We start from the raw sequence: 24,693 nt of genomic DNA on the forward strand, positions 1-24,693 counted from the left end.
AAATAACAACCATCATTTGGATTAGACAGACATGGAAAATCTCACTGAAAGACACAAATACAACTAGCAGCCTCAGAGCATCATTTGTAACAGTGACAGCATTACTGCAGCTGTGGTACAGACACAACCCACAGAGAGGCAGGATCTCTGCTTTGACCAACAAACACAAGTGGAAAAGAAAGACATGCTTTCAGGCACACAAGAACTTTCAGATTTGAAAACTGCCTTTTTCAGAGGAAATGGACTCGTACACGTGTGCATCTTCTGGGATAGGTACATGAGTCTAATCTAAACACATCTTCCCATAAACCATGACTCATCTGTTAGTGATTAACAAGAAATTTAACATCTTCTGAATTACCTGGAATTTTTTTTTTTTTTGTTTTATACACTGTAATTGACTTGTTTTCAGCATTTAGAGATTAGGTATCTTTAAACCATTTGAGGTGTTCAAAGAAAACTATTGTATTGCCACTGAAAGAGGCCATGTCCTATAAGCATTTAAGAAAGAGAGCATGGGACTGGAAATCATTCATTTTTTAGTATTTACTGACAGTTAAAAGTAAGCTTGTTCTCAGTAATGTGTTCGGTACATGTACAGCAACTTCTCTGTCAAGTTTACTGTCATCAGTTGCCTCAACTGAAATTTGGTTTGGCAAGTGAAACTACACCAAGTGAAACTATTCAAAGACTTTGTGTGTGTGTGTGTGTGTGTTATCTTACTTGTACCACAGCTGCTAAAACCAAGGCACACTTCACACATTGCATAAAGCAAAGCTTTTCTTACCTGGCCCGATGCAGAAAACCTTTTCAAAGTCAGCACATATACACATCTGCTTGTACAGCTGTGGGGACTGAGCCAGGTAGGCACTGGTTTTGAAGTAGGATACAGTAAACACATTGGCTCCTCCTTCACTGGCAGCTGGAAAGCAAGTGCTTTTATAAGGAATTATTGAAATAAAATTAAGCAGTTATTAAAATAAAAATGTAAAAAATCAATTAGAGGTAGAATGATAGATTATTGGTCTTTTAAAGATCAAAAAGAGATTTTTCTTCAAAACATACTAGAGGGAAAAGATGTATTTGCATCCATCCATTCATGTCAAGGTAAATTTTTTTGCAGCTCAGGACTTCACACCTTGTCTTGAATTTCTGCAAATTTAGCTGGGGTAGCTTAAAATGTTCCTGTTTCAGCTGACATTCACCTTAGAGTGAGAACAGCAGAGAATACATATCTGTACTAACACATCTACCTGCACCCCACATTTTGTGGAAACCATTCTCTGCCAGTGGCTCAGGCTGCCAGGGGTTCACTGCAGAGCCTGAGATCCAAGTGCATATCCTGTTTTGCCAGGACCATCCTCTCTAACTGAAGGCATAAATATCTCTCACAGCCAATCCGAGATTTACCAGAGGGCATCAGCCAAAGCTATAAAGCTTTTTCTCAGTTTGAGGCAATTTTCATAGACAGCTACAGGAACAAGGATCACATGCATTTCCCTTACTGCAAAGCACCGATCAAAACTGCATTACTTCACCTTGCCAATTCCCAGTCTGTGACATGAGAGGTGCAGTGGCCTAACTTTTAAAAACCTTAAATCTTAAAATAGTTATGATGTTTAAATTGGAAGTTCAGTAAGGATTGCATTGACTTAACTTAGTTAATTTTACAAAATATTGTTTCATCCAAACAATGGGATGCTTGCTTGCTTCCAGTGGGACACAGCACACTTCCTCAAAGGTCCTACATAAACAAACCACTTGGGAGACTTTTAGCACTTCATACTATATAACTATCTCTATAGGAAAAAGTCATCCAATCTTCTAGCTCAATGACACTTTTCATGTTGAAAGAACAGCTGCTTACATGTATTTTGTTAAAATGTTCACTTTTTGTCTCAATAAAGAGATGTCTTCCAAAATATTAATACAGAAGCATAAAATTCTGTAAGCAAGACATACACTTCATGAATGTACACACAATAACACAGTAACACAAACGTTCTGCTCTGATTTTCCATACCATGTATCTTAGTGGCATCAACAAAACCTCAAAGAGCACCAGTAAGATGGAAGAAAAACTTCCATCAAAATCCTAAATCAAGCCATTGGACTTTTGAAAACAATACAGCAAATCAAAGAACTAGAAGCAAAATCTACATTTCACACTTTAAGGCTGAAGCTGTCATTCCACATTTCCAAAAAGAAAAAGGTCTACCACCTTCTATTCTGCCATATTCTCATTGCTAAAGAAGTGACAAACTGTGTCATATAATGGCATCGTATTTTATACCATATGTTTGTTGCAATATCTTTATGATGGAATACACTTTTAATCTAAATTAGACTGGTTCTTTTTTAATACTGAGAACAGAACAGACAGCGCTATATTTTATACCATATGTTTGTTGCAAACATATGGTATAAAATATCTTATTGATATTTATGATCATTTATGATGGAATATGCTTTTAATCTAAATTAGACTGGTTCTTTTTTAATACTGAGAACAGAACAGACAGCGCTCAATACTGAGAACACTGATTTGAAAAATAATGCATATGATCATAATTATACATTCATATGCATAGCAAACTATATAAATCATGTATATATATGTAATTTTTCTTGCAATTCTTTTAATAGCCTAAGTCAGGAGAAAAGTAAAGACCATCTCTGACACCTGCCAGAAGTTTGCTATGCTGCATCTAAGCTAGAAAGAAAATGTATGTTTTTTAAATAAAAACTTGCTAAAATTTGTCAGATAGGTACACTGAGCAACTACAAAAGAAGCACACCTGTAGCTGCTGGATCACATATACAATACCTGAAATGATTTTGGGAGTCTGAATTTCCACAAATCCCTTGCGAATAAGAGTTTCTCGGAAAAGCTGACAAATACCAGACTGAAGGCAGAAGATTGCCTGACTAGTGGAGGTCTACAAGAAGAAGATAAAATAATGAATCCTATGTTAGTTTTTTCTGACTCTATTACTTCCTCTGGTCAGCTGGAAGGATGAATTCCTTCCCTCAGGAATACCAGATTATTGTAGCTGCCTAAACAATGAAAAGTGCAAATCCATAATTGTCTGTTACACACAAGGAAACAGGAAAGAAAACCAGAGAAATTATTAATTTCAATTTATAGCATATTCAGTGATGAACAAGGCACTATGGTCAATTCTACATTTAAAAAAACCCCCTGATTTATAAGATGTGTTTCTGCAAATAAAGGTTTTACAGTAAGAAACTGAATAAAAGTACTAAATCTATTAAAAAGCTTCAGCACAGTGAACTAGAACAGCTGCAGAACACAGTGCAAAACAAGGCACTACGATCAATTCTACATTTATAAAAAAACCCCTTGATTTATAAGATGTGCTTCTGCAAATAAAGGTTTTACAGTAAGAAACTGAATAAAAGTACTAAATCTATTAAAAAGCTTCAGCACAGTGAACTAGAACAGCTGCAGAACACAGTGCACGACAAAAGCAAAGTCATTAATATCTTACATAAGGTAGAAATGTCTGTCTGTTAAAGGCTACCAAGTACAATATTTTTCATGCAAAAACCAGCCACATGTTAACCATGTACAACACTGCCACAAAAACAACCAAAACCCAGGGTCTACACTTCCAACATTTAAGCAGCTCACACACCTGTTGATATGAGCAGCAGTTCTTTTTTCCACCTTACTTTAAAAGTAAATCTAGCTGAAAACAGAAGTAGATTTAACTGAATTGATAATTTTTTTTTGTTTATGCATGTGACACAACTGAGCTGCTCATGTGGGTTAGCAAATACCTACACTGAACATTCCTGGGACACTTTTGGCATGAAGAATAAACCAACCACCTTAGTGGCTGTTGCAAAGACTGCAAGGCGTCTGTGCAAAGCACTGAAGCCATATCTGATTTTGTGCTTTCAGCATCTCAAACGTGACAGTGAGCAACCTAAAAGGGTACAAAAAGACCAACAAGTTCCTGCAAACGAGCAAGTGAACGGTTCTTTAGGACAACCTGCGTCACAGCACTGTTTACTTCTCTTTCTGAACAGCACCCAGATCTTCAGTCAGGGTAAGAAAGGCCTTGTGGGCTTTTTCACATGACTCCTCTACCAAACCACAAAACAAAAAACCCCCAGCCAAAACAAATTGTATAAGCAGCCAAATTTAGACAGACAGTCAGTAGAAACGCTGAAATAAAGCTACAGCCATCATCTTTGCAAGATAAAGACATCCCTTTACCACCAAACCCAAAGAGAAAACTGCAGCAATACTGCAGATCTGGAGCTGTTTAGAGTTATTTGCCATTTCAGCTGACCAATGAAACAGTTCAGGCGGGTATGTGGTTGAGACTAGTAAATAATAGCAGTTCTCACTGTCTGATAAACCACACGTCTGATAGACCACAGCCACTACTCAAATGTTCAGAATTAAGGAAATGAGGTTTTGAGCAACAGTTACAAAAGTACCCCAAAAGTTTTTCACCTTTTTCACACTGGTCTCCCAGAACAAGACATATGGTAAGACTCTTCCTGAGTTATGGGCATAATTTGGCAGTGTTACATCCAAGTACCAGGATGACTCAAACGGACTTTTTCTTCTTAACCATCTCCTACTTGAAAAGAGAAAGAGCTGAAAACTTTAAGCCACATTTGAGTTTCCCAATGAAGTTTTTGATGGATTAGACACATCTAAAATTGCTAAGAGAGATTTTTAACATTAACATAAAGCAGGATAGAAACAATGCCTCTTCTACCCTTGGTGTGAACCAACAGCAGTTTCATGCCAGTGCAGGTGAGAATGCATAAGTCAAACAGCCCCAGGAAAAAAAGAAAACTGGTTGCTAAACCCAGTCTGAAAGCAGTTACATGGTCTGACCTAAAACTGTGCACAAAACCAGAGCCAGCCAATACCCAACACAGCTCTTTAGTAACAAAGGCTGGTTAGGTGGTTAACTCCTCCTGTCCTTTGTGAGGATGCAGGACAAGGATTTTGTCTTCCTAAACCATCTATAATGGTAAGTTAGGCTTAGAAACAGCATTTACGAAAGCAGCCAAATTCACAGAACTGAACACTGAAGCTTTTATTTAACTGCAGACCAAGAACAAGCAGCAACTCTCCATACCTCAAATTAGGTCTGACAAGACCACTCTTCTTTCAAGAAAGGTGGCTGAGTTTCACTGACCACTCATTCAGAGACTGCCAACATGGATGACTGTTGAGAATTTGTGATACTACAGCCTCTTTTTAAGAACTAAACAGACCCACAAGACATCTGAGATAAGCTCCTAAAGAACTGCATCTGACAATATGCAGTAGAGTCAAATCAATGACCAGAAGTTTTATGTGCCACTACAATTTCCAAGTATTTTAAAAATTAAGAAAAAACTTTTCAGATTTAATAACATTCTTTGCACTGGTGTGATGTTCAGAACATAAAGAGAACAAATACATTTGAAAAAAATAATTCAGTAGCTGAGATGCTGGTATATATAGCAATGTTTGTGCAATGATAAGTAACATAGTCACAATTTGAACTTCCACACTTGGGTACAATACAACAAACTAAAGAGAGAGACAACTATCAAAATTAATTAATTTTTACCTTTGCCTTAAAAGAAGATTTTGCCGTGGCATTCTTCTTGTGTAGCGTTTACTCCGATAGGAGCCCTTCCACATATTGACAAACTATCTTATCTGAGACTATGGCAAAGACAGTCAATACTGCTTCAAGAATTAATCAGAAACAAACGAATTTATTACAACTAAATGCTGTTGCAGTTAACAATGTTAATGTTTTAACTTGGTCTGCAAAGTTAATTTTACAGAAGAACTCACTATTTTCAATAATCACCTTTGTTACAGACAGCAGAAGAAAAGTTTATGGAACAGTGCTGAAGTATGAGTTTCAGTTATAACCTCACTTTAATTTCACCTGTGTGTTTATTATTCAGATGCCATGAAGGAAGATTTTAACGATAAAACTGAGCACTCTAAGCTTATAAAAACAATTATCACTTTTATTTGGCACAAGCTGCAGTGTCAGAACGTTTTTCAGTGGAACTGAGGGCAGTCCACACCAACGGGATCGTATCTCAGAGAGGTGAGACCCATGCAGAGACATGAAAAGTTGTGAACTTTCTTTTTACTCTCACATCAGCTGCAGAATTTACTCTGCTCTCCCCTCATTTTTGCTTTTCTGTTTGCCTGCTGTAGCTACCAATCTTCCACCATGAACAACCATAAATACATAATTGGCTAAATAATGTAATCTATATTCTTTTAAGTAATATAGATGATTTTAAATAATGTAACTAATTTTGCAATTCCACCACTATATATAGGACAAGTGAAGGCTTTGCTAGGAAACAGAATTTATCTTAAATAACATTTTTTTTAACCCCAAGGTGACTGAAGTCAACTTTTATTCAAATTTCAGTATTACTTATAGTACAAGAATATATGAACATGGAATTTGTAGTCTAAATGACTGGGACTGTGTATGTACACACTGCCAAATCACTACCCACAAGAAAATGAACTGCACATTTGCTTGTTCATTAGCTTGGATTCAGTCAGGAAAAACACAGCTTTTGCAATGAGGAGATTGAATCCAACATAATGAAATCAAGCTTCAAGCAATCTAGCATTTGGAAAGAAAGTGCATTAAGATCAGTGTACAGCTGGACTATCACAGTCTGATATCCATAAACTACTAAAGACACAGTTTAATAATGTTAATGCTCTACCCTGAGCAACATAAACAGAGTAATACTGACCCTAAAAAGGTTTTGCTTTGGTCTTAACGAGCTGGGCTATCACAGATAAAATTGTAGCAACAGGACTGCAAAAAGGCATATAATTCAAGTCACATTTGGACAGATCCTGTTGAGATAAAAGTCCTGCTGAACACAAAAAATAAACCAGTGCAAGGACATCAGTCAGGTGCATTGTAAACCTGGGTGAATTTGAATTGTTTCTTTCTTCAGACTTTTTCACAGACAAACTGAGAAGTAAACCCCAAGAACTAGTGTTTCTTTCACTGATATTTTCTTCCTTATTTTTTAAAAAAATGTAAAACTGGAGGAATCTGAATTGGTATTTTTAAGAAGCAAACTACAAGACCCAGTGTTTCACTGGTCTTTTCTTTATTACTTTTCATGCATCACAGAACTTCATAAATACAGCTTTGCAGGTCTTTTTACAGACATGGGAAGTCTACACACCACCAAATACTTCAGTGAAACTTCAGAGCAGCAGAAAAGTAAAGATTTAAAAAAACAGTCAGTGCTCTCTCTATTTTGCCCTTTTTAACTGTTGCTGTAAGTGAATGGTAAATCAAACATCCCTATGATCAAGTGGTTTGACTTTCATTAAGCTATTGTGAAAAACAGATACTTAGGTCAACAGTGATTTCCTCACAGTCATCTGTGAAATGTTATGTGAAAGAAAATCTAGTCCATACAAGGACTTGTCTTTCTTATTACCAGCTCTCTTTTCTCTAAAATCCCAACTTTTTTTCTCCAAGGGTGTGATCTGTGTTTTATGAGTTAACCCACCAGGAACAGATTCATTCTTCTCCAGTAATCATTCTTTGGAAATTATTTTCAAAATCCCTTAGCCCTAAGTAATCACCATTTTCTCTCCATACCTCAAAATAACAACTACAGCAGTAGCTTGGCATTTTAGCATTTAAGTATTTCCTGTCCCCAGCCTTGAAAAAAACTGAATTATGAGACACTTTTGAGAGATCTTTGTCAGCAAACAAAATGCAAGATTGGTCTACAAAATGCAATACTCAGTCTACTTCCACATGTACACAAGAGTGGAAGTCTTGCAATCCTTGCAACATACTTTGCATCCTTCATCTCCATTAATGTAATTTCCTTATTATTAATTACACTCCTTGTATTGCATCATAATAAAACCTTCCTTGGTATACATCATAGCTGGATGGAGTGATGCTATTTTCAGAAATCTATTTTTTTCATTCATGTAATAACTCAGTTCCCCAGCTCCACCAAACTTGGCCCTATCCAGTTAACTCCTTTGTCAATCACTATTTAAAATTAGCTAATTACTTAACAGCTTTAGATACTGTGTTTAAATGGACACAAATTATTTTAGCTGCATACAAACGACTTTTTTTTTAGACTGAGCCTAACAAAGATCTAATGCATTTAGTTTGGTAAATCTTTCTCAAAATAACAGTGTCCCTATTTTTGATGTTCAGTGACTTCCATCTTCCTTAAAAAACTGGGGCACTGAGGAAACCAGAAATAGATGATACATTTAGCTGTGGATGGACTTCCTCCCACACTTGTAGGAACAGACCATCACAGCATCTCCATTAGAAAATTTTTCCCTGCTGCCCATGATATGGTTTTCCTAGAAGGAACAGCTGTGGGAACAATGGTTTCAGATAACACATCATATTTGCAATCCTCCTTAGGACATGCCTACTTATGCACTGCATTTGAAACACTAAAGGCTCTTAGAAGCCCCACTTGTACTCCAGCTCCAATCTATGGAACCAAATCACTGAAAACCAATTACTACTTTCTGGGGTTCTTCATATTCCTACTCTTGTGATTCCACTACATACAGTGCTTAGGATGCACATATCTACATAAATGCATGTGTTCTCACTGAAATTTCCTCTTTCTTCATTAAATATATTTTCCACTTATTCAGCACTCTCTTTAAAAAACAGATTAAAATACCATATTTAGAATCTGCTTTTGTTCCGAAACACATCATGAAAGGTGCAACAGAAAAGACACACAGAAATGTGACACAGCCTGAGACAGAATATTTTCCTATGCAGAGGAGGAAAGCAAGACAGACACCCAAGCCTAATCACGAGCAAGCTGTGGCCAGATCACATCCAGCCACAGGTGTATGCAGAGGATGGGACACAGACACTGCAGTGCTGAGATCTGGCATTCCATCATGCCACCAGTTCTGTGAAAAGCTAACCTGCATTGCTGTTCAGCATGAAACAGGTGCTTAGCACCACACTGCAGCAGCTGCTGGAGCTAAGGAGATAAACATCTTCTTAACACAGAGTTGAGGTTCAGAGCTCCAAACAAGGTGCCAGACATTGCTGAAAAAAAGGTGTCCCAACAGTGGTTGGGACACAGAAGAGGTTACAGCAACATCCACTTAGGTCAGCAGTTGCACCTTCCAGGCAGAATACTGACAACTAATGCCCTACTGCTGTACTGACAAAGATATTTCAGAAGTATTGGGATGGTCATGCTGAACTACTGCATGTGTATAGGGGCAGAACTTTACTCCAGCCCTCTCCATTCAATCTCCATCTTTTATTCTGGCATGAGTCTTCCATCTTTTTCCATTACTATTTACCTTCATCAGCTTTGCTCTGCAGACGCCCTCAACTGCACTACAGCCAAGGATACCTCCAAGCCATTTTCACCCAGCATTCTTAAATGCCATTCCTTTTGTATAATTTCTCTATTCTCTTTGGGCCTCATGGCTCCTTTCAGTTTATTATACAGGTGTTTCTTCAATATAATGGATTTTCTTAGGTTTCTCTGGAGTGCTGTTGGTTATTTTTATTCATCACCAGATGTTCAAGTAAAGCCTGCAGTTCAAGCATCCCAGATTTCTCCCCTTCAATTCAGTACAGTCTTAGCACTATCATAAGCTGATGATCCTTCAAATTATTTTCACTTTCAATCATTAGTATAGAATTCTTTTCATTAAAGGCTTAATGTAAGACATTAAGAGACCAATATGATGAGATACTGAGTACCCTGAAAAGTGAGCACAGACTGAAGTTACTCAGTGAAGTGAAAGGCAATTAAGTTTGGTACAAGTAAAACAATTGACACAAGTAGTTTTAGTTGCTGAAATAAGGAGATCAGATGTTGAAAAGCTCTAAGTCTCTCAGCGCCCGAACTTTTCCAAATCTTCCAATAAATTACTTTTTTGTTTCATTTCTCAGGTGCAAAGACTGATTTACTGAGAAACTGCCATTATCAAGAACTCTGAAGGCAATACTAGGTATCAAAAAAAAAAAAGAGCTAAGCATAGTCTTCATTCAGTGTTGATTAAAATTTTATTGTGGAGAGCCTAAAATGGCTAAAAAGCCTAGGAAAAGGCCAAGATGCCTCAAGTCAGTAATGCTTAGTTAGTTACACACTTAAGTGCTAGCTGCTGTTTCATAAAAAAAGAATCAAAGTTCTGTAAGTAATTTAGTAAAGAGTATCTTGCTGCCGATTACAAATGGTAAATATTTCGGAGGTCTATGAATTCACAGAAGGTTGGGTCTTTATGACCTGGATAAAGAAAGCTGTTTCAGGAAAAAAAAGGAAAATACTTGAATGCTGTGGAAACAACAAAGAGAATGAGATTGGTATTGTGGCCTGGTAAAATTTCTCTGGCAAGGCATGCATTGCAGCACCTCAACAGCCTGTTAAAACTCAGAACTTCCATCTTATACTTCAAAATCAAGCTCTTTACAGGTTTTGGAAAACAAAAACTGCATCTAAGAAAAAGTGTTGTTTCTAAATTGTGCTTATTCAGTCACCTTTGACTTTTGCAGCTAAACAGCCCAGATGTACACAGCCATATGTCAAATCATCAATGTTTTCCTTTGAACTACCAATCTTTAATTAATGTCAGTGAAGGCGAACATTTAGGATTCAAGAATCCTGTGCTTTTATGATACCACACAAAACCACAAAAACACAATGTTCTTTTTTCTTCTGGCTAACAATACAATTCTATCAAATCCATTACTTTTATTGCTTTGTGGATTAACAAACACGTGCATACAAGCCTGAAGCACTGTGTGTTCCTTACCCTTAGATCAATGATTCTGTTGTCCAGTCTTGTATCTTGGTTTACAGTAGCTCTTCCATCCTAAACAGTTGCACAAAAGCACATAGTGAATACACACACATCCAAAAAATAAACAAAACCAAAACTTAAAAAAACCAAAATCAACGGAGAAAAACACGCTCTGGCCAAAAGCAAAGGGTTATTTCTACATTACGCTGAACATCTAGATCATTCTAGAAAGAACATAGAGCCAACTGGCAGCATAGAAGAGTTCAAGGTGTAACTTCTCCCAGAGGTCACAGGCAGAAGCCAACTATGAGGATGCATCAGACACACATACACTATTGGAAACTCTCTGGTTTTGACCTTCGACTGCAGTTCAGCAGACATCAAAGCTATAGAGATGTTGAACACAGTTCTGGATAGCATAAAGGAAGTAAAATGCAAACCTAACAAAGCCCCAGAATCACCACATTAAGGAAGTTGCCTGGCTTTTGTGCTTTTGTTCAGCTACAAAGACAATAAAAAGCATTTGAGGATGCAAAGTTTTCACCTCCTCTCCTTCCACTTCTGGTCGAACAGCATCATCCAGCTGTAAGGGCAGCCGGGGTTCAGCTGAACTGATCACATAGATCTGAAATTGAGAGAACAGAAATAGCATGAGGCTCTGCTCAAAAGGAGGTGTGATTTACAAAAGGATATTTCTAGCAGAGACTTGAAACAGTGTTTGCATAGGCTACTGGCTCTAAGGCTGTGATTTTATTCCAGTACTTGAGATACATTGTGCATTCTCATGACAATACTGAAGTGCTTAGTTCTTGCTTTCCCTTTGAAAGATTTGATGTATCTTTTTTTTTCTTCTGGGAAGCACCAGACTGAGCAAGTTCATACAGCCTGAGGGACAAGCCTTTTGGCATGAATGCCAGCTCTGAATACACCAGATTTCACTGAGTTTTAGTTTCTGATTCCAGCAAGATCATCCTGTTCTTCTCCTTGTTAATGTATCATTTACTTATCAGAATTCAGCTGAAAGAGCTATTTCAGATTCAAAAATTTATGAGATAACTAAAATACAATCAGAGAATGAAAACCACCTTGCTGTGCCTTATGGTCTAGTATTGCTCCTAGAGGAGCAGTGAATTTGATGTTCTTTCAGAAAAATCAAGCATAGGATAATCTGCACATATATTAAAACATGTTCTTCAAAATCTGCAGATTTTTCCCAGTGCTGTTAGCTAAGATTTACCTCACTGCTATAATAGCCATTGTGCTCTAGTCCTGAGGCGACTGGGTTTCAGCTGCATTGTAGGCATACAGTTTAGTTTAAAACCTTTAGAAGAAAAGGATATTACATAAAGGTTTAAATATGCTTTCTATTTAAACAAATTATAAAGTTACACTTCCTCCAGCCCTACAGCACAAGCTCCAGGAACTTTAGATTTCAAAAGTTTCCATACTGTTAAGCCACTGAGAGTTTATTTCTGTGAGAATTATGTATTGCAGTCCATTGTACTGAGGGGAAGATTGTAACTCCGATAAAGAAGAAACTCCTAACTTGTACTTAAAAAGAAGCAGACTTTTTATTCCAGAATCTACTGCAGTTAAGAATCAAAAACTAGAATTACAAGCTTTTCTAGCCAAATTGTTCTAGAGAGACACTTTATTTTACTTAATACTATAATTCAAATGGCAGAGAAAAACAGGGAAATATAAACTCTAAGTACCTTAAAACCAGAAGTGTTTCATTTTTACATATAAAACACTGAAATTTGTAGTTTGAAGCAGTTTATTTCTCTGACATGGGATTCCTTACTGACAAAGTTCATGTATGTAGGCAGACAGTCTCAACAGATAATCTACCAAACAATTAACCAGTGCTCCATTTGCTCAAAAATGTACCCTTTGAACGTGAAGCTCAACGTCTTGCTGAGTACACCCTCCGACTTTCTGATACGCCTTCCTCACAACGCCTTCGATGTCCACAATGCTCTCTTTGGTGATGCTGGCAAGAAAGAGAGGACAGAAGGCTCAGTAAGTTCCACTGCACACTGCAGCAGCCTCAGCGCTGAGCACCATTCGTGCACTGCATGGACTGCTGAACAACAGAACAGAGTCAAGGATCTGAAGTTACTTTTACATCTAATAACTGATTAATAAAGGAGTTTGCTGAAATATCCCCAGCCCCAATGAATTCAAACTGGGATGGAAGACTTGAGAGGAAAGAATTATGACTGAGTTCACGGCTCGCCCATTCTCTGTGTGCTGTTTATACATAAACTGACAAGTGGCAGAGCTCTTTTTCTAGGCCACAGACACTCTCCCATGTGTCAGCTGATGCAATTATCTGCAAGATGTGTCTTCACCAGCAGAACAACAAACTGAAGGGAAGTCCTAGGACTGAAGGGGAAAATCGAAACTAGTTCAGCTTGTTTAAACTACATGACTTGTTACTGAAAGATGCAAGATGCTCCAAAGTCATTTCTCTGTGACAGGGGACATCCTAACTGCTCCCCACTAACAGTCACTAAGAGTACATTTGAACACCACACACCATCCTGAAAGTCTTCCAAACATAGGATATAAAAAATGTGTGCTATAAGCAAACAATAACAGAAGCCTCAGGAGTCAGAAGTGAAAAAAGAATTTGTACGAGCAGTTTTTATTTACACATTTAAGGTACTGGAGTTTAAACCAGCACTTTTCTACACATCATCTCACCCCCACTGGAAATATATTTTCACTCTGTCTCTCTGTTAGCTCACAAGAGGCCAAATACCTACAAATATTACTTTCCTTTTTAGGAAAACTAATGTTACAATCAATCTTTCACTTGTGAGTCCTTCTTGAAAAGCTGCAAGGTACTTTATGTACATCACTTGACCACCTAAGCCCTTAGACAGCAGGAAAGCATCAGACCCCACATTTTAACTGCAAACAGTAAGATGTGAGTGAGGATGTCATCAGACAAGCTGGCCACTGCTAAAAGCAAAGAGCCATTAACAACCCTCCACTTTGCAAGGCTGGCACTTTTACTTTGAATAAAAATCTTGAAAAATCTGACGATATTAAAGTAACAATGGAAAATTCAAGAACTTTGCAAGGCTGGCACTTCTTTTACTTTAGATAAAAATCTTGAAAAATCTGACGATATTAAAGTAACAATGGAAAATTCAAGCATCAAATTCTCAAAACCTACCAGTGGCACTATAAGTAAATTCCAATTGACTAAAAAATAAAAAGCCAAAATTTGAGTATTTTAGCTGGTTACACTTTTTCTTATGGTAATACTTTCAGGTGATAGAACTTATTAGCTGCTCTAAAGTTAATACAGACAAGGGTGCTTCATATGCTTGACTTGCTTAACCATTAGGTAATTCCATGTACTGCATTAAATTAATGAACAGTGTGTTCTTCTGGCACATTTACACTTTAGAAGAGCTACAGCTGCTCAAATCACGACTAAATTTGTACAAAGCAGAGGCTAAGAGCAGGCTTTAAATAAGAATCCATTTAGTTATGGGTGAGCCTCCATTTCCATTAGTTTAGCAGAGGCAACAAATATGAGAAAGGATAATTGAAATGACACTAAGTGCTTCCAAGTACCTTCTATGACAAATGATTCTGTTTGAAACTCCTCACAGACTGTGGAAATGATACAGTCTTGCTTTGGATGCAAGAGAGCGTGATCATCTCTGACAATATATGATGCTAAACCAGTATTAAGTGCAACCATAAATTCCCTTTGCTTTTCAAATGCGTGAATTAAATTTTCACTCTTATGTGAACTTTTTTTCCTGCTTCCTTTTCCATGTCAACATTTTGGCAAATGTCCAGAAAACACTAAGAATGACATGAATAGCACTGTCTTCACTGAAAATAGCAGTTTCTAATCTGCTGAATAAAAGCCTTCTTAGTAATAACAGCAAATAATGTTTTAAACGTATTGAAGGAAATTCTCCATGCCGTGGGAAAACAATAGTTAAATATAAATGTGCTGTAAGGACTCATAATTAGATTGGTGATCCCATGGATGAGAAGTGTTAGTGAAGTCTGTACAGAACTCTGATCAGAACATGCAAGGAATTCAAGACATGCAAAATGGTATCAGGTTAAAAATACAGGAAGAAACTGACTTTTACATCACTGTAACTGCAATGCTGCTTTACAAACTTGCATAACTTTAAAACTTTGCACATACGATAAATTGAGCTTTCTCTCCACTTCTACACTGGACTTGCAATTACAACAGGTTTCTTGATCTGGAACATATTTAAAACTGTGGCCTGCCTTAGTCATTACACTTGCCACAATTTTAAGATGTATTTCAACTGAGTTTCTAACTGTGTAGGTCCCTGTAACCAAATATTCAAGTAATTGCCTGGGCACACAAAAGCACTAGGAAGGGTCCTATTACATGTGACCATCTTTGTATTTATAAACATCCATCATCTCCTCTAAACTTTCATTTGATAATTAAAAAACATGCTTTTCCTCATTTAAACTCCACATTTAATCCAGCATGAAAATAAAAGCTTGTGTTTTGAGTTCTGTTTGAACCATGCTCAGCAAGACCTAGAGCTGGAAGTGTCTGAAGTCCATAATACTGTATCAAACATAAACTACAGAAACCTGCTTTGATCCCAACAGGTAATTCCAAGGATGTGACTGAAATAGCATTTTCAGTTCAAGTTACAACAAGGAACAAGATGTTTTAATAAAATGCCAGTAACTACAGCAAAGAATTCTCTACAGCAGCAGGAATAAGTCATCTAGGTGATGTTTGATAAAATTCCCCTGGGTAACAAAAAACCCCCTAATACCAAAAAAAGTGAACAAGTAGCAGAAAAACATGCAAAAGCATCACCATTTCCATTAAGGACAACAACATTTATACCTCTAATTAATATTACCAGGGAAACTAAAGTAGGATGCATAAGGCATGAAGAAAAGACAGATGACATCTTTACATCATTTTAATTTAATATTTAAGTATACAGACTCATGAAATCTAACAATAAAAAATTTCTCTTTATAGGAAATTATTTTGTATTTTGCAATGTTAAAAAAAAAATCAAGATTATAATTTCTAAAGTGTCCACTAGATGCCTTATGTCCCTTTTAATTAGCTGCATGTCTATTAGCCAAGACTTTCTCTTTTAACCACAGGATTGCATTCTTGCAGTCTTTATAACAACATCTTTCATCAACAGCTTCATGTTGCAAGCTGAACCCTCTGCTGGCCTCCCAAAGTGAATGACAATCAACATTTTCTTGGTCAAAAGCCCAAAGAATAGGAAGAAATTTGGTTATTTACAGATTTTAAATAGAAAATGTTTACTTCTTCTATACTACCTACACTTATTCTGGCATTTTGTTGTTTTTTCTTCAACACCTTTCTGTAAGAAGACTGCATGATTTATATTAATACATTTTAAAATTCAAAATATTAAATAATTGTCTTAATACGTAAAAATCAATGATCCTTTACCTGAATACCAGTGAAAGTGAAGGTACTGATTTATTTTCATAAAAGGAGTGCATTTTTAAGTAGTAAAGAGTATAAACATTTTGTACTCAGCAAGAGCAACTGTAATCCTGTCTGCACAAATACAGCAAGTACACATGACACTCCCTGAAAGAAAATTATCTGACCTTTTATACAAAAAGGCCAGGTGAACACCTGTTCTCATTATGTTCATTCTAAAAATGTAATGATTGGTTTCTTATTACCAACACTCTAACACTTGGTTGAACCTGGATATCTTCTGGAGAAAAAAGAAGCCAATCTGCTCTTAAAGATTTTAAGTAACAAAATTCATAATGAATTTTTAATATATTTCACTAAAAACCTACACTTTATTTCCTTTCTAAATTCCCCTAATTTCATCCTCTCTTCATTGCATCCTGTCATACCTTTGTATCTGCAATGTAAAGAACCCCCTCTGGCAGAAAACCTTGCATAGCACCACCAGACTGGGGTTTAAATCACTCACTAATTTCTCCAGGATAGAACAGTTTTCTTTAGTCTCACAGAAGGCAGATTTGCCTGACCATGTATCATTTCTTCTTGCAACTTCACCATCAACCTTTTTCAATCTAACATGTATTCAGATACAAAGACAACAGAAATGGACAAAACATTGCAGAATTGCCTAAAACCAGGCACATATTACATTAATGCTATTTTCTAGAAGTCAAAAACTGCATGGGCCCCTGTTAAGTCAAGTTATCTACCACAATCTCACATTTCTCTCTGTGCTTTTCTATTTATTAATCCTGAACACCCACAAAATCTGACCAAACAATCACAAATGTACAAATTCACAATGAAGAGCACTGAAGTGATTATTCTAAATGAACTCTGGTTACTACACACTCCTGAGTCCCTATTTACCAGTCCAATTTTTGTGTCACCAGCAAATTTAGCTGCAATTTGACATTTTCCTCCAGTCTTCTGATATAAAAATTATACATAAATGGATAAAGAAAACATTCTGCAATATGCAGCAGTCTTCCTGGTATTATCAATTTATCTAGCTAAAGAACTTACATATATTTTTCTACATTGTGAATTATTTTCATACAAGTTAATAATTTCCCCCCCCCTTCATTTTAATCTCTTTCCTGCCTTTTTACTCTCTAGTCTACTACAAAGAGCCATCAAGTTACTTCTTGTAGAAGGGCAAATTTTTTGAGCAGCTAAATTAGAATCTGTTAACCACCTCTCCCAACTGCTCTATCAGCTCACGTGGCTCTGGCAGAGGGGTGGCAGGAAAGGCTCAATGCTGAGATAGAAAAGGAGAAAGAAAACCAAAACCAGCCACACCCCATGCTTGGTGGAAAAAAGCAGGTTGATGAATTACTAAGATAAATTACTAACTGGCACCTCTGCTGTCTAAAACAGACAATTAACTGTTTCTCTTGTGCAGCATCCCTTACAGGACCAGGCTAAATTGTTTTTTTCTGATAAAAGACAGAAGAACAATTCCACAGCTGCCAATCCAGAATCTCAACTGGCTCTGTGCTATGTTTGTTTTCGAAGTTCAACTTGATACTTTTCATGGTCAAACTCACTGAAATTTCTTTGTAAACCTGAGCTGAACCACTATAAAGTATCTTTCACTAAAAACTCACATTCTAATGATAATTGTGGTAATTACTGTATGAATGCTGCTGACCACAGAACATTATGAAAGTTCTTGGTTTCCATGTGCCAATATCTGAAAGAGGAACTGGTTTGTTTATAATTTATGAATTTTTTTCAAAAAAAGATCATTATTTAATCAACTAAAATTAAAAATTCAATATCCAGAATTTTGCAAACTATTTTAAACAAAGTTGTGGACACAGTATGAAAGTATGTAAAAATAGCACATGGGAAATATAGTTTATATACTATAAATATACAGTGAAAATATTAAAAAATGTAATTGACATTTAAGATATTTGAGTTAAATGTTTTCTTTAAAAAATGTGTATTTCCTCATTTAACATGTAGGAAATGAGATGACAAAAAAAGACACTGAGAAAGGCAGGGAAACAGGATAGTTATTTTTAGACATCTAAGCCCAGCCTCATCTGCTAGAAATAATGGGATCACTCCAGAGCAGGTGAAAGGAGGCAGGGAAGTGACTGAGGACAGGCACGTACTGGGGCTGCTTCAGGTGCTGCTGACACAGTGACCCCACGTGCACTCACCAGCAGGGAACAGCAGCAGCCTCTGAAGGACAAGAGGCAGCTGCAGTGCCAACAGCAGGCAGAATTGTAGGAGATGAAACACTGGAAAAAGTGAGAGCATGGCAGGATATTAATAAAATAGGTTTGCTAATAGGTGGGAAGGAATCCTGAAAAGATGACTGCACTAATGGTGTTAAAAAAACCTAAAGCAAACCCCCAGAAGAAAATCCAGAAGGCTGTACCAGAGTTACACCACTCAGAGAACATGACGATGAGCATGTAATCATTCAGAAGCACAAATAATAAGGGAAACATTAATGCTACAAAGTAAGTGAGGCTGAAGTACCAGGATTTGGCTAGCAAATGTTATCCCAAAAAAGGAGCAGAAGGTGAAGTCAAAACACAGTACAAACATCATCAGTCTGGCTACTCTGAGAATTCAAGTCTGTCTCATCAAGAGGGAAGATGACAGGGAGTTGGGAAGAACCTAAGGATGAGGTTCTGCCTGATTTAACAGATCACTGCTGCCAGAAGAGAAAGGAGCTTTACCCTCTACTGTTTCCAAATACCCTCTTCCACTGCTTACCATTCCTTGTTAGCTGTTGACCTCCATCACCTAATTTAAATCACTAATCTGGCAGAAAACTAACTGAGTAAAAAACATCAGTGAATCACAAAAAACCACCACAGAAGGTTTGTAAGTGGCCATCAGCATATGGAAAAATCGTGTGAAGACCAGTTTCCTCTCATGAGCTCCTAACCACAAAGATCTACTAACCATGAAGTGTAAGAAATTCAGCTGTGAAGGGAAGAACCATGAAGAAAACTGAAAAAGAGAGATATTGGAGAGAACTGGAGAAGAGAAGAGTGTGCACCACAACTCTTAAAGAGTTGTTCCACTGCTCTGTAGCACAAGTTTCTCGAGGGAGTACAGGCAGATTGTTGGGAGTTTTGAGGGAGATGAATTAGGGAACAAGTACATTATACACTTAATTCTTTTCAGAGATTCCAAGCGCTGGAGAGAACAAATCATTTCATGAAGAAACAGAACACTTCACTTTGGCTCCTAAACACCTGCGAACAGCATGTTTCACACTGGCACTGCCAGCACTGAGCACCGCCAAACAACAAACACTGCTGGTTCTGTTTTCCTGCTGCCTTGAACCCCATCAGCAGAAGCATTATCCCAACCTTCTTAACTTGGCTTCTGGAAGTCTCCACTATAATGAATCTTTCCCCTCCCTGACATATTGAAGGTTGAAGGCTGTAGCACTTTTGCAGCTAATTAGTGGGGGCTCCCTTCCCAGGCATGAGAGTAGTGCCAAGAACTACACAGAAGCAACTCAAGTGCCACATGCTAAACATATTCTGCAGAATTAATCCACATTTCTATTTGTGAACAAGTAGACAGACATGATTAAAGCTCTACTACAAAACACATTTGTCACACAAGCATATTTATTATAGAACAACCTGAAAGCAAAATCTTGAGGCAAACAGAAGGGAAAGGTAGTAATTTTGTATCTTTAGGAACAAAACAAACCAAATAACTGAATTCAAATTGCTGCAACAAACATTTTTTCAACTGGCAAGTCTAACTATTATACCACCAAATTTTTTTAAATCAAAATTTTAGTGCCAAAAATAAGGTGTAGATAAGATGAACCCAGTGCACAGAAGCTACTTTTAATTTCTTCAACTCAGTAAGGCACTTGCAAGATGAGACTTCTTCACATCAGTTCTAAGTGTAAAATGTATTACTACACTGCGTGTCTGGTAGAAGAAAAACGCTGAACATGTGCAGACACACAGCAGCACCACACACCAAACGAAGTGTCCCACTAAGCTCAGCTTGCCAGACTTTTTGTTAGCCAGCTTGGAAGAAAATGTAGGTTGTCTATGGCAAGAGAATGCTGCTTCAGCAGTTCAGAATGAATTTCAAGCCTGTTCTCTATTTTATCTTTTGTCAGTATAATGTATTCAAAGCAATAGAGAGCTGACAATTTAAATAACTACATTTTAAAACAAACGAAGCATTGATGTTAATGTGTGAAAATGGTCCCAACCCCTGGGAGTCCTGGTTCCCACCATTGTTTACTCTGACAACAGGATATAATTGCTTACTTACTTGGCAGCAAACTTTACCATCTGCTTGCTTGCATGCTGTCCCACAGCCACAAGAGCCTGGATATTAAACTGCTGCTGACGCAGGACTAAGAAACACTGCTTCCCTGAATACAAAGAGAAACAACACAGGTGTATTAAGGACAAGTTACTCGAGGTCTTTGTGAATGAGAAAAAACTCTTCACTACTTAAATATAAACTGAGCTTTTAAGACTGTGCGTCTCTCATTCATCACTGCCCCCCCTCCAAAAATATGCTTCAAACTCCTCAGCTGTGCATGTACACACACACACAAACATTGAGATAAATTAAATAATTGTGCCTTACATCTATAAACATTTGAATGGTCACTTTCTAAAAATAACAGTAAGCCTTCCAAGATAAAGAATATTGAGACAAAAGAAAAACAACAAATCCTAACTTTTAAAGTAACTTTTCCTTCAACTGCAAGAAATACATCATACTTTTCCTTGTTTCTTTGCTCACAACTACTTCAAGTCTAAACTGTTTTTAAAGAAGTTCTTTCTCATCTTCTCAAATCAAAGCTGTAGAGTTTACAAAGCTGCTCTGAGAGAACTGGGCTTGATTTTGCACCACAAGGACTAAACCAACAATGTTCATTCTATGATACACCACACATTCAGAATGAAGGGGAACAAAAGGAGTATTGATTCTTGTGAGTGACAAGAACCTAAAAGACCCAATTAAAAATTCCTGTAAGAGCAATTTATTCATGAACAGCTTAGGGAAAAAGAAGTTAATAGGAATTAATAATAATGTACAAAGAACATAGTGCATTTTGTTGACTTTTAAAATGAGTATTTCCAAATCAAGTCAACAAAGATCTTTCTCTTTAGCTGACAGTTACAATCATTTCATACTTCTCACATCTCTAATAATCATTTATTCCTTAACTTAGTTTTAAGGAAATATGGTGATTTTAAATGCTTCTTCCTAGAGAGAAATTAACAACAAATGTTTCACTGCTGTACCAGTATCTGAGGAAAGCAGCAATCACTTTAACCCCAAGTTCTGACTCAGTCATAAGATTTCTATTGAAATGGTGAGAATAGGAAGAAGCCAGAAGTTTTGTTATGGACAGCTACTTCCCTGTTGTTGCTGACTTAAACTCTAAATCAATAACCAACACATACCTAACATGAAAGATGACATGAAAAAAACAGTTGCAGTTTTCATTTGTAATTATGCAGATTACCATTTCTGACATACAGCTACAGATAATTTAAGAGTATCAAAAAATAAAAGCAGAACCCTTGAACACAATCTCATGGAAATAAAAGCAAACATACAAAACTAGTACAAAATATTATTAAATATGATTGTATTTATTGGAAATAACTAATCTTGTCCTATGACAAAAATGCAACAAGATTAATTACATATTTTCAGAAAACAGAGTACAACTATTTCTGTATTCCAGAGGCTGTAATACCCAATATGATACAGATGCATGTATTTCTTGCAGGCAAACATTAAATAACAGATTTAAATTAGAAAAATACAGGCAGTGTTTCAGATCCAGCAAGTCAACAAAGAAAGTACAATAAGATATGCTGAGTTTCTTTAGATAAGGGAGTCATATCTTACATCTCTGACATCTCAGTGTTTCTCACAGTGTGGTTGGATACAGTATTTCCTAGGAGATAATATTTGTCTCCATGATTTTAGTAACAAACAATTTAGCAAAATCTGATCAAAGATTCAGCACTGAAGTACCAGCTGTTCAAGAAAAAAATGCACAGTGGAATACAGCTACAATGTAACTCAACTATAAAGACAGGGAAATGATGAAACGACCTGCTACCACAGAATAGCTTGGGCTGGAAGGGAACTTTAGGAGCCATCCAGTCCAATCCCCTGCAACAAGCAGGGACATCTTCACCAAGACCAGCTTGCTCAGATCCTCGTCCAAAAGTCTGGTGGCTGTACTTAATCCCAAACACTGGAAGTCTGATGGATATCTGCATTATAAAAGGACTCAAATGTCTTTGCCATGAGTAACAGTAGCCGTTTCCATGAAGGAAGAGGATGTTTTGCAGAACGCAACCACTTCTAATCGCACAGAAGATAAGTGATCAAACGGACCTCACTCACAGGGCTGGTTAAAATATCCCAGCCACAAAGATTACAAGAGGGAAGAAAACTTTTCCTGAGAGAGATGAAGGCATTCAAAATCAAGTATCAAAAAGACCAGCCATAATCAAATCTAGCTCATGCTTAGAAGCCTTTCCAGATCAAGAGATGCGAAAAGGAAGCACGTGAGTAAGAAAAGATTTGGACAATGGGATCTTCTCCATGTGTTTCAAAATACTTATGTGGGGTTTAGGTAAAAAGTACAGCACCAAATTTACTCAGTTTCAACACCAAACTACTCTAAGTTGCTATTAAAAAAATCCATACAATGTCCCACAAAAATGCTTAAAAGACAAAAAGTTCAAAAAAAAATTTGGTTAAAAACATCTGACATGGTAAAATGCACAGAATGTTCAGGCACTGAACAATTAAGAGGATTCCATAAAAAATAAGCACATCAACCAACCAGTAATCCACCATCTGTGTTGGATGAAAGTACCAAATCACACAAGACCTTATAAAAGAAAAGGATATAAGGAAGTAACATGTATAGAGTAAAAAAATGCTGGTTATACAAATTAAATGATGGTTACATACATTTGCCAGCAAAGAGACCATTTTACATGGTTTATTAATTAAAATTTGGCCCAATATTTAAATTGCTCTTGGTGGAATTCTTATTTTCAGATGTTTCCTAGACCTTTGGATTAATAACCCAAAATCTATTTTCAGGTCTAACATTCTGCACAAGCCCCAGCTGCCTGGCCAAACCCAGACCAATTTCCCAAGGGCTTTTCAATGATAAACGTACTAGATTAGGCTGACTTTAAAATAAGGCCAGAAATAACATTTATTCAATCTATGATACAAATCACAGGGCCCTGTGCACTTTAATTTTAGTACAACCCACAGAAATTCCCAACACCCCATTCTTTACACATCCTTCAGTTAATTTCCATGACTTGCTATAGGAGACAGCTGGAATCTGCAGTTGTTCCCACTGATTTTTTTTGTTTATTGGTCAGGACCAGACAGGGTTAAAAAAAGGCTACACTGGTTATTTAGGAGTCAAATTCAAGTTTCTGAGAAAAACTAAGGATTGTTTTTGTGAATGATTTTCCTGTTTCCTGCAAGGCTTTCCTTTCCACAGTGGTAGGAATAGTGCCATGTTGTGTGTGGGAAAGGCTAATATTACTTTTCACTCTTAAACATTTGCTTTTCTTGTAAGATTCTTTCCCCAAAGCTTAAGTAAACAAGCACATGGCATTCCCTAGCAGCACTCCCTGAATGTCAGAATTGTTCTGTGCTGTCAGAACAAGAGGAAACAAGAGATACTATCAATAAATTCAGATCATTCATGGCCGTGATCAATTCCTTTTGCTTTCATTCTTCAGGTTGTGTTAAAGAGTTTTGAAAATAAGCACTGTTGTTCCATCAAAAACAAAACTGAAGGATTACAACAGCTTCTTTCAAGTTCATATTGCCTTGTTACAGAGATGTTTTAGTGTTTTTGACATCAATGTTATATATCATACAAGATCCCACATTATCACAGAGAGCAATCAGAAGCCACAGAACTTTACATTGCTTTTCATATGCTTTCTGCATAGGTACCTGCTTCTAATATCCTGAATTCTGTTAATAGCCTGAACTCTTCCTAATTGCAAAAAAAAAACCACCCATAAGGATACTCTCATTTATACAGCGATAGTAACAACAGTAACATTTAAAGCAGATGGAGTGTCTTCTGTCTGAACAACTTCATGATGTAATGACCAAGGCTTTCACAGCTTTTGGAGCTGACAATTTCTTTAATTAACTGAGAGATTTCCATTACAAAATTCCTGGGGAAATCACAGAGGACTCCTTAAGTTTAAAGATTCTAATACAAATTAAAATGTGCATCATATATATGTATTTTAATGCAGTTCCTTATTCTAACAGACTGCAGCACAGACACTCATTAAGAGGGACATGTTTTAAG

General features: G+C 36.8%; 1 protein-coding gene across 1 annotated transcript in view; it reads right to left on the reverse strand.

Moving 5' to 3' along the window:
- Positions 1-24,693, reverse strand: part of DARS1 (aspartyl-tRNA synthetase 1) — a 37,560-nt gene that overhangs the window by 5,729 nt on the left and 7,138 nt on the right. Inside the window, exons 4-9 of the mRNA XM_041408397.1 lie at positions 20,619-20,721; positions 12,713-12,815; positions 11,367-11,447; positions 10,835-10,894; positions 2,828-2,939; positions 788-922 (exon numbers count right to left, since the gene is read on the reverse strand). Of these exons, the coding sequence (XP_041264331.1) occupies positions 788-922; positions 2,828-2,939; positions 10,835-10,894; positions 11,367-11,447; positions 12,713-12,815; positions 20,619-20,721 (594 nt within the window). The remainder of the gene's footprint in view (positions 1-787; positions 923-2,827; positions 2,940-10,834; positions 10,895-11,366; positions 11,448-12,712; positions 12,816-20,618; positions 20,722-24,693) is intronic.

The sequence above is a fragment of the Onychostruthus taczanowskii genome, unplaced genomic scaffold (assembly GCF_017590055.1).
Source record: "Onychostruthus taczanowskii isolate IOZ18803 unplaced genomic scaffold, ASM1759005v1 scaffold10, whole genome shotgun sequence".
Taxonomy (NCBI): domain Eukaryota; kingdom Metazoa; phylum Chordata; class Aves; order Passeriformes; family Passeridae; genus Onychostruthus; species Onychostruthus taczanowskii.